The following is an 11,942-nucleotide window of genomic DNA, read 5'->3' on the forward strand; positions in this document are numbered from 1 at the left end:
ATTTCCGGTGTGAAATACAATGTATTCAAACTTTGTAAATAAATCAGTATATAATAAAATAAAAAAAGAAATATATTTGCAATGACTAAATAATTTATCCTATATAAGTCAATCATTTATTAACCTCATTTCTGTTACCATGTCCATAATATCTGACTACCATTCCTTCCCATCTTTTACATTCCAGTCACCAATTATTAATGAACCTTGATAGCATGCTTGATCAATTTCTAACTGTAAAAGTTTGTGGTTCTGTGAGATACCATACTACTCCACTAGCAGTGGTGAAGTTTAGCAGGACAGTAAGCAATAAATGTTGGAAAGGATATGGAGAGGTGAGAACTCTCACGCACTGTGGGACTGTAAATGGTACAGTCACTATGAAAGGCAGTTTGTCATTTCCTCAAAAAGCTGAACATAGAAACTCCGTATGACCCCACTATTGCACTACTAGGAATATAATCCAAGGAAATTAGAACTGAGACACAAATAGAGACTTGTACATCAATGTTCACAGCAGGGTTACCATCACAAGATCATAGAAACAGCCCAAATGTCCAATGACAATCAAATGAATTGAGAAAGTGTTGTACATTCATTTACAAACTGGAATACTTTGTAGAACTCACAAGTAAAACCTTAAAAAAACATTATATAACTTGGGAGAGACTGAAGAGCATTATTCTGAGTGAACTAACTCAGTCTCAGAAGGACAAATACTGTGTGAGATCATTATTGTAAAAATGGAAAGATAACTAATAAAGCATGTATGAGGATACAAAGGGGGAAGAGGTGGGAACAGAGGTGAAAATGGGTAGAAATGAAATCACAGGGCTGCTCAGTTTGGTGGGTTGAGGGGTTGGGTAAAGGAAATGAGAATGATCTGACAGGGACCTGAAAATGCAGGATAATGATGAGCATCGTCCAATGGTGATTCATTTTATAAACATAATGAATGGCAATGACTGTATGAAACACAATGTGGATGAAGAATAGTGTGAAACACAATACAAACAAACTTTGTAAGCAAATCAATATAAAATAAAACTAAAAAGTTGGTGGTGGTTGTTGTTTGTTGATGAATATAAAGTAAACCATTGTTGATCTTCCAGTTGGTTTTCAGAGGCCATACATCACATGGGAGCAATTAATCCATCTTCCTTTGGAGAGACACTGGTGTGTCTGAGCCATATGCCTTTGGGATTGCAGCATAGCTTCCTACCAGTAAGCTACCACAGTTCCAGTTTCCTCAATGTGTAAGCTGAGCAAATCATTTGAGAAGCTGGACTTTTTATGAAGAAGAGTGTGTCATCAGGATTGGAGGAAATCTCATCAACAACCTTTGGTACACAGATGACAAAAACACCAAAGCTGAGGAGGACTTCAAGCTTTGCTGGAGAAGGTCAAGGATTATAGCCTTCAACACGGATTACATCTCAACATGAAGAAAGCAAAGATTTTCACCACCAGGCCAACAGGTAACATCATGATAAATGGAGAAAATACTGAACTTGTCAACAATTTCATCTCATTTAGATCCACAATTAATATCCTTTGAGTATTCAAGAAATCAAAAGAATAGTTGCAGTAGGAAAATCTGCTGTCAGAATGTCTCCAAAAAACAATGATGTCAGCTTAATGACTAAGGCGCACCTGATTCAAGTCATGGTCTTCTCAATTGTTCATAATGCTTCTGAGAGTTGGACAATGACTAAGGGTAACAGAAGAAAAACTAATGCCTTTGAGTACTGAATATTCCATGGACTGCCAAAAGAATAACCAAGTCTGTCTTAGAGGAAATGAAAACAGGGTGCTTTTGGAGGCAAAGATTGTAAAACTCCATCTCACATATATTGAGCAGGTTATTAGAATGGGTGGTCCTTGGAGAAAGACCTCATGCATGGAAGGGTAAAGGGTCAGCATAAGAGAGGATGGACCACAATAAGATAGACTGATACAGAGACTTGTAACAATAGGCTCATGTATATCAGAGATGGTGAGGATTGCACAGGATAGGACAGGGTTAAATTCTCCTGTTCATGGTGTCACTATGAGTTACAATCAACTGGACAGCACATAACAACAAAGCATCAGTGACAAGGAGTGGTGCTGCCAACACAGAGGAACTCAATTCAAATCCACTGGCTGCTCCAGAGAATAAAAATAGGCAATATTCTTCCATGCATTTTATACCCTCTGAAAATCTATTGAAGGATAAGCTCTGAGTCAGTTTCCACTCAAATGCACATAATAAGCATATACCAAATGTTGGTGAGAATCTGAATCAACTATTACTCTCACGCTGCTTCTGGGAATTATAAAATCAAACAACTATTTTGGAAAACCCTTTAGCTGTTTCTTTAAAAGTCACTTATTCATCTATTCTGTGGCCCAACAATCTGTCTCTCAATATCTAAATGAAAGCGCATGTCTAGAAAAGTATTTTATACCAGGATTCATAACACAGAATGCTTAATCTTAAGGGTAAGTAACAGGAACCAAGAGAAATAAGCATCAACAGGAATACTGATAAGCAAATGATTTTAATTGAGTGGAATACTGTGGAGAAAAAAAGAAAAAAGGATCAACATGAATGGATCTCAAAACCATAATGTTAAGCTAACTCCAACCCCCACCTCCTCCCTTAAACACCATAGGATACCATTTACAAAGAGTCAAGCACAGGCAACCCAGATCCATAGAGATAAAAATGGTTGTTCCCGAGTGGGGGCAAATAGTTGGAAAGAAGCAGGAAGGAAACTTGAAAGATGACTGCATTATCTCACATTGTCTAAATTCATCAAACAGGACAGAGCAAGTTTTTGTTGTTTTTCACAGGGCTGCTGTGGGCTGCGGTTGACATGATGGCACCTAACAGAAAGAACATACACTCAAGACCTATTTTTACTTTAACATAATATTGTTCTATACTTGAAAGACTACTTTAAAGTATTTGGAAAACATATTACTTTTGGGGGAAAATGGTCATTCTATCGACTTTAGCAGGGCGTTCTACTGCTCTAGTGGGTAGGGAGTAATGTTGCCAACCATAAAGTAGGTGGTTAGAATCCACCAGCTTCTCTGAGGGAGAAAGATGGACAGTTCCATCCCCTGCCATTTATAGCCCCTGCAAAACTGACAGAGTCATGAGTCTGTTCCTACTCTATAGAACATGATCATGATAACAACACCACAACTGAAAATCAATGTATTTCATGCTTCTGTTAGGAACAAGATAATCCCCTACAAAGAATTCATGAAAATATTTCAAAGCCAATTCATGTTCTATAAAATTCTTTGGTAGTATAAGCAACAGAAAAACTAAGTCAATATTGTTAAGTGCCACCCAGTTGGAACTGACTCACCGCTAACCTCTCAGTGGGCTTTCCAAAGCTGTAAATTGCATAGCACTTCCCATCGTTCTCCATTGGAACAGCTGTGGGTGTTGCACTGCCTGCTTTTAGATTGGAAGTACAACTCCTTAGCCCCCAGAACCTCCAAATGAAGTCACTTGAACCAATATGTTCCCCCAAAGGTAGTATCTTTTGAAACAGTCTTTCAAATACAAAAACATTATTATTTTGAGGTTCAAGCATATTAACCCAGCTGTACAGGCTTCTGGATTACACAATGAAACAAAGAATCATCTTAGTTTCTTATAAATATTTCAGTCATTATGTATTGAAATCAGAATGCTTCACAATCTGGAGAAATTAAAGACATGGGAAAAAATCTGAAAAACCAAAGCTAAAAGCTAACACACAGAAAGAAGAATCCACATGAGTTAGTAAATATGACAAATAAAAAGTCTACAAAGTACTGAACAGTTTTCAGAATCCAGTTAATGGCTGTTCTAGTCAGAAACACAAGCAATGTGTCATCAGTCCTTTTCATACAGAAATCAAGGGCTTTTGCTTTAAAGTGGATACTCTTTTGCTTTACATAGAACGCCACTGGAAAACAGACTTGATAAAGGGATGTCTGAGGCAGAGGTGATACAGCCAGTATACTAGCCCTGGCTAAGAAACCCCTATTTGCACTAAGGAAAATCAAAACTTTGACATTTTCTCACTTATTCCATATCATTCTTCCCTCAATGAAAAGACTGAACACAGCTGAGACTGTTCAAATAAAGAAATGTAAATTTATGAACATGGATGGCATTTATATTTTTAATTTCAAGGTTCATCATCAATTTTAAGAGTAAAATTATCATTTCAATCATGCTATTAATTTCTCATTAGTAACTGGAAAAATAAAAGTTTGAATACCCAGAAGTCAATCTCATTTTACATTTCTTTCTTTGCCAGACAGGAAGCCGAAATTAGCAAACACTTTAGAGAATTAAAACTGTGATCAAAATATAGGCTGTTATATAAGCTAACCAATAATTTTCTTTTCTTTTCTTTGGAACACTAGCTCTCAACATATTTCCAGCCCTGACACACCTGTGATTTGTGAGAACACACCAGGGAGTCTACAATCTGTCCATTGTGCCAGCCTCTATCCATACCCCCTGCTCTTCAAACCTTTTCCTCAAACCATGCGCCCTAAGCCAACACTCCCTCATAATTACTTCCACTTGAATCTTTCTATTTCCTCCTTCCCACAATGAATGGGGAGCCCCAGGAGATCCGAACCATAATAGGAAACAAGTAATTCACCAGAGTCTCTGGGGCAAAAGGAAAAGCAGTTCATTTGAGGTTATATTATCTCCCAATTATACACACTCACTGTTGTTCAATTACATTTGCACTTACAGGCTACACTGGTTCTAATTTAAATGCCATCAGCCTTAGTTTCTTGACTATCTAATTTCTTTTCCCTCCATTTTTTATCCTTCTGTAAATCACCATCATTATATCTAAAAAAAGGAAGTCGGTGTTCATTACTTTCACAAACATAACTCACAGAATAAAACAATGGAATCAAAAGAGAATATTTTGGCTTTAACATTACTTTTTATTTTCTTCAAAGATTACACGCTGCTAACTGAAAGCTTACCAGTTCAAATCTGCTAGATGCTCCTCGGGAAAAATATGGGCAATCCCCTTCCACGAAGATTTGCAGCCTCAGAAATCTGATAGAGGGTCACTATGAGCCCAAAGTGACTCAGTGAAGGTGAGTTTAAAAAGAATTGATGTCTGTGAGCTGCAGTGCCGGAGAAAAGTATTGAATATACCATAGACTTCCAGAAGAAAAAAATAGGTTTATTCTACAGAGGACGAAACCAGGCTACTCCTTGAAGGCAAGGATTCTGAGCCTTTGTCTGACATTCTTTGGACATGTTGCAATGAGAGATGTCAAGCTTGAAAGGGTGGAGGGACAGAGAAAGAGAGGAAGACCATCCATGAGACAGATTGATTTGGTGATGGGGTAATGAAGATAGATGTATCAGAGACAAAAAGGTTGGCACAGGATAGAGCAGGTTTCAGGGCTGTTGTATATACTGTTGCTATGAGTCACAAGCGACTCAAAAGCACATAACAACAACAAAATATGTACAGTGCAGAAAGATAGGATACCTCAGGATCATGCAATTTCAATCTGTTGTACAAGATCACTCACTATATTGCTGTTATGTGCCATTGAGTTGCCCATGACTCATAGTAACCCTGTGTGTAACATTTCTGAAGCCTGCCCTGTCCTGACCCAGGCTCACTCACTCTGATACGCATACGCTCATTGCCCCAGTTACTGTATCAATTAATCTCAACAAGGGTTTTCCTCTCCTGTGCTATCTCTACAACCTTCCAAGAACGATGGCCTTCTCCAAATACCAATCCTTTTTGTACATGTGCCCAAACTGTATGAGATGGAGCTTCAAAATCCTAGCCTCCAAAGAGAAATTTTCTTTCACCCTCTTTAAGACAGACCTATTTATTTTCTTGGTGGTACACAGTATGTTCAAGACTCTTTTCCAACACCACAACTGAAAGGCATCAATTCTTCTTCAATCATCCTTAGTCACTGTTAAGCTCTCTGATGCAAGATCATTATTTTTGTTGTTGTTGTTATGTGCCATCGAGTCGCTTGCAACACATAGTGACCCTATAGTCTGAAACAGCAGCGATCACTATAGTCTGAGTCAAATCAATTGCACAATACCATAACCAAATATTCACAGAATTTACAGAATAACGTCTTTTGGAGATGATTAGATTATATGACAATTCATTAGAGATCTATCTATCTCTCCACCTAGCACATAACTGTATTTCATTCTTTAAATGTTCAAGTACATTTACAATAGAGAACTTCTGTATAAATTTGCTTTTGCATAGTGATAGATTTTATTTCATAAGACTAATTCTTACCTAAGTAGTTCAAAATGCTTGAAATACAGCAGGTGCACAACACTACCAGAAGCAGCTTCATATAATAAGAGAATGAAGGACAACAAAAGATGACATTTAGCATCTAAATGTGCATTTAATGAAGCTTATTTTTTGAGGCACATGGACTAGATAAAATATCCCTTTAAAAACTGAAGAGGGTTTGTTTTGTTTCCCCAAGCAAACGCTGTATGAAAAATACTTTCATCTAAATTACTTTCAGTTTGTAAGTTTCATCATCATAATGACGTGTCCATTTAGACATCAGGAGTACTTTTCTAATCCTCTGTACAAGAAGATTGAGGCATCTACTGTAGTAAAGAAAGAAGCTGTTGTTGAATACTATCAAGTTGGAACTGATGCATAGCTGGCTTCTAGTGGGTTTTCAGGGGTGGCAAATTTCATGAGAGGAGATTGTCCATCATCTTGCCATTGAGTAGTTGTTGTTATGTGTCATCTAGTTGCCTGCGACTCATAGCAACCCTATGTACAGCAGCTCTGAAGTCTGCCCTGTCCTGAGCCAGTCTCACTGATTCTGACATACCCAACCCCATTGCCCTAATTACTGTATCAGTCCATCTCTTCTGGGGTCTTCCTTTCTTGCACTGTCTCTCCTCCCTTCTGAGAATGATGTCCTTCTCCAAGGATCCTGGCCACATGCCCAAACTATGTGAACTAGAACTTCAAAATCCTAACCTCCAAGGAAACACTTGGTTTCATCCTCTCCAAGACAGACCTATTTGTTTTATTGGCAGTCCATGGCACATTCAATATTCTTCTCCAGCACCACAATTCAAAGGCACCCATTCTTCTGTCATCCTTAGTCTTGTCTAGTTCTGCAATGCATAACAAGTAATTGTGAAGACCATGGCCTGGATTGTTGTTGTTTGTTGTTAGGTGTCGTCGAGTTGTAGACGACTCATAGCGACCCTATGAATGAAAGGCCTGAGCACTGTTCGTACATAGAGTTTCTGGAGGCAAGCCATTTTGGAAGTGGATGTCGCTCCTGCTTCCAGGCTTGTTTTAGTCGGGAAGCTCCAGCAAACACTGTCCACCATGGGTACCCATTACCATGATTGGCACATCACCGTCACAGTGTTCAGCATCACAGCAACCACGAGTTACCTCTGTGCACAGACCAGTGCTATATCACCTAGAAGAATGTTTGGCAGGAAAACAATCTGAACCCACCCTGAGGGCTGCAGATTAAAACCACCCACCTTCAGCTCGGTAGCATAACATTCTGTCCACTAGATGGCCTGGATTAGGCACACCTTAATCTCTAGACTGACATTGTTGCAGTTCAGTACTCTGGAGAGAGTCTCTGACAGTAAATTTTCCCAATACAAGCTGGTAGATTTGAACTGCCTACCTCTGTGTCAATGGCGCAAATCCTGACCTACTATGCCACCATAGATAGCTCCCTACAGGAAGAGAAAAGAACGTCAAATATTTTGGACTATTTAGCTCCTTGGAGTGCTAACATCCTTATGTATAACAATAGAACACAATACTCTCGGAATTGGTGAAGATCAATGAAGCAAATGATGGAAATTTTTCTATAAACTATCATGGATATGCAAAGTTAAAAAATCATTTATTGGATGAATAATGATAGGATGTTAATGATAACAAACATAATAAAAATAAATTCTATTAAGCAAATTGCTCATTTACATCAAAACAACCTTGAAGGAGTTGTTTACCCTCCCATTGGCCCACCAGGCTTCTCACACTAGATAGATAGATAGATAGATAGATAGATAGATAGATAGATAGATAGATACATGCATACATACATACATACATGATAGATAGATAGATAGATAGATAGATAGATAGATAGATAGATAGATATGAAAGCGGCTGAGGCATGGCATTGATTGGATCTGAATCATCCTCGCCTGAATTTCAGGAGGCCGCTTCAGACTGAGCTAGGTTGTGAACACCATCAATTCCGTGTTCTAGGTCCATCTGTTGGCAAAAATATAATGCAAACAGCTTCAAAAGTGCTATTTTCAATAAAATATCACAGAACAGCTTGTCCCAATGATATTTCTAAAGCTTGCCTGCAAACCGCCTACTGGGAAATCCAATAGAAAGAAATGGGGGAAGAGAAAGAAACCCATTCAGAGAAGTGACAGGAAGGGGAGGGGGAGAACAAAGGGTAGGGAATAGTTAGAGGTAGGAGAACACCTGAGGGGAGAAAGAAGCAGTGAGCACTTTAATATCAGGTACTGGCAAAATTAGCTAGAAACCATAAGGAATAGAGAATTTTAAAAAAAATACATGAAAAACTAGGTAAAGGGACAGTAGAAAAAGGACCACAAATAATGCAGAATGTCAAGAGAAATGAAAAGAAAAAGAGTACAAAATACCAGGAAGTATGTGACAACAGCTCAATGATTGGAGCACAATTATTAAAATGTTGAGGGAAGAAAATTAGATGAATTCTTTTTGTCTAAGCGTCATGTATTTCTTCAAATAGCATTCAGGATAATTCCCGCTCCCCACTGCCACAACCACCCTAAGGCTAATGATGATAAAGAGTTGTTCTGCCAACCCAAAAGCAGATGGTTTGAATCTACCAGATTTTCTGCAAGAGAGAGATCAAAATATCTCCTTCCATGCAATTTACAGCTTCTGAAAACTCACACAGGGTCGGCTAAGAATCAGTTTTACATGGAAGGCATATAACAATGATAAAAATATCAATGCCTTTCCCTAACTCCTCAATCCCATTTAATGTCTGGTTTATGTACCATAAGAAAACTCAGATATTTCAGTATTTGGATAAAGCATGTACAGATTCAGAAACAAAACACGCTCTCATGCAGATGATATCACTCGAGGCTCTTACCTGGGGTCGAATAACTTTTACAATATTTTTGAGGGCAGTGTCGGGAGATGGAGGTGAGCAATCAGGAGTTGGGCCTGTTGAGCTGTTTCTATGGTTACTGGTTCCTGGAGCAGTAATTGCTACCTCTGAGGCATTATCTGTGAATAAAAATAGAAACTCCATGAACCTAAACATTCACTTTACCTTGCAAGACTTGAACTTACTTTTGTGAACATTGACTGAGATTTCAACTTAAAATTCCCATCTAACAAGGTTTTAATGAAGGCTATGCATAGTGGTTTTAATTGGTTTTGGTCAAAAAGTCTTCTAAGTGGTATAGCCCTGCTTGTCCATTTGCTGTTCAGAGGTTACTCATGGTTGATGTGATTCTGAACACTGTGACATTGATATGTCTAATGTTGTAATGGTTACCCATGGTGGACAGTGTTTGGTGGAGCTCCCCGATTAAAACAAGCTTGGAAGCAGGAATGGCATCCACTTCTGTAATAGCTTGCATCTGGAAACTATGAACTTGGAGAAATGATGTAATTATACAAGTGTTCAGGTCTTTCGTTCATAGAGTCACTATGAATCATCTACGACTCGACGGCACTTAACAACAACAACAATATGCGTAATGGTACATTTTAAAGATACTGCTTATTTCAGTTTTGTTACTTCAAACTGGCCAATATAATTACCTTTAGTATTGTTTCAAGAACGGTAAGTATTGTTCAATTCATAAAGCTTCATAATCTAGCATAGCTATTAATACTGCCATTACTAAAGAATATATCATTTCTTTAAAAAGCTTAATTGTTTTCCTCCTGAAAACACTCAAATAAATAATAAGCATTACTAAAGTAGGAGTTTCACATGACTCTGTTCTGTAAAACTTAAAATTCAGGTCTTCTCATATTGCTTCTTCCCAAAAACCCCTGAAGCACAAGAAAGTGTTCTAAAAATTACATTTACTCAAAAAGACTTTGTATAAAGGAAAGAAACAGTTTGGGACAAAGTTATCACTGCTAGATAAGCAAGTCCTTCCATTATTTTGTATATATGCACAAAATTAAAATGAATGAAATCTCAACAGTCTCAATCGTTCCTTGTGTTCAGTGCTGGGGGTGGTGGATAAAGAATGCGATGCCTTGAAAATCAGCAATATGCGTTATATTTTCTTCTTAAATGTATATTAAAACAAAATAACAGCAAAGATACAGTTTTGGAACATTTAAAATGCTTAGAAAAGATGAAAACTTTTCTATAAATAATTCCCACCAGCACATAGGAAAATCAGGCTATTTTAGCCACAATCTTTGGCAATCCTTTATAGCTTTTTATGAAAACTGTTGCAAGCTCAAATTGGAAGAAAAAAATCCACTTTCCTGTTATGTTTTAATTAGTTCTAAATAATTTTCTGCCTTAGACAGCTGAACTGATGTCGAAGAGACCAAAACTGTGAATTCTATAAAACTAGCAAGTTTCTCTGTTCTGTGATCATTGTCTGCTATTCTAGCTGAAAATAAATAATTTATGAAGTCACCTTTGGCTCATGAAAAAGAGCACAGATTCTCATAAAATCTACCTAACACATAAAAATATAATTCAGTCTCTCTGGAGACTCCAGGAAGAGGCTCAGGAAACCAGTAACACAAGTGCATTAAACACATCATTCATAAAATAAGTTTGTCAAGTCTCAGGAGCTAACTTCAAGATTTCATAGATGAAGTGAGATTTGGATTGGACTTCCAGAATAGATAAGGGTCATAAAAAAAAGTTTACATGGTGGTCTTCTTAGTAGGCTAGATTAATATTAGGAAAGACCAAAACAGATAAAATACCATGCAGCAAAAAAATGAAATTATATTCTCACTTTCTAGGTATTCTTTCTTTGTGTCATTAATTTATGATACATTTAAAGACACTGATGGAATCATTGCTGATGCCAGATAGGTCTTGGCTGGAAGCAGAGAATATAAAAAAGCTGCTTGCTTGTGTTATTTACAATGCAAAAGCTTTTGATGGTGTAGATCATAAAAAAATTATGGATAACATTAAAAATAGTGGGAATCTCAGAACACTTAAAAGTCCTTAAGCAAAACCTAATCATAAACCAAGAAGCAGTTGTCTGAACAGAACAAGGGGACACTGCAAGGATTAAGATCAGGAAAGTTGTGTGTCAAGGTTGCATCCTTTCTATTCAAATTCAAATCCTATTCAAATTTATATACAGAGCAAAAAAATTGAAATTCTGGATTATGTGAAGAAGAATGTAGCATCAGGATCATAGGAGGAATCATTAAAAACCTGGGTTATGCAGATGATACAACCGTAGAAAGTGAATACAACAGGAAACACATGCTGCAGAAGATCAAAGACTGCAGTTTAGAATCTGGATTACATCTTACTATCAAGAAAACAAATATTCTTACTACTGGATGAACAGGCAAAATCATGATAGATGGGGAACATACTGAAGTTGTTAATTACTTCATTTTACTTGGATCCACAATCAATATCCATGGTGACAACAATCAAGGAATCAAAGGAGTTGCATTGGAAAAATCTACCATCAGGGACTTCTCCAACGTAATAAAAGGCAAGGATATCTCTTTAAAGAGCAAGGTGTTCCAAGTATAAGCCATGGGATTCTCAATTGCTTCCTATGCATCTGAAAATTGGATAGCGAATAGAGATGACAGTAGGAGAGGCATTGCCTTTGAATTGAGTTGTTGAAGAAGAGTACTGAATATTCCATGGATTGC

At 37.5% G+C, this 11,942-nt stretch overlaps 1 protein-coding gene across 2 annotated transcripts in view; it reads right to left on the reverse strand.

Moving 5' to 3' along the window:
- Window positions 1-11,942, reverse strand: part of ANKS1B (ankyrin repeat and sterile alpha motif domain containing 1B) — a 1,992,519-nt gene that overhangs the window by 1,205,983 nt on the left and 774,594 nt on the right. For both annotated transcript variants that reach the window (XM_006888510.1, XM_006888509.1), the window contains exon 11: window positions 9,196-9,332. In XM_006888510.1, the coding sequence (XP_006888572.1) occupies window positions 9,196-9,332 (137 nt within the window). The remainder of the gene's footprint in view (window positions 1-9,195; window positions 9,333-11,942) is intronic.

This window comes from Elephantulus edwardii, unplaced genomic scaffold, assembly GCF_000299155.1.
Source record: "Elephantulus edwardii isolate Elephantulus edwardi_28Jun2011 unplaced genomic scaffold, EleEdw1.0 scaffold00068, whole genome shotgun sequence".
Classification (NCBI taxonomy): Eukaryota; Metazoa; Chordata; class Mammalia; order Macroscelidea; family Macroscelididae; genus Elephantulus; species Elephantulus edwardii.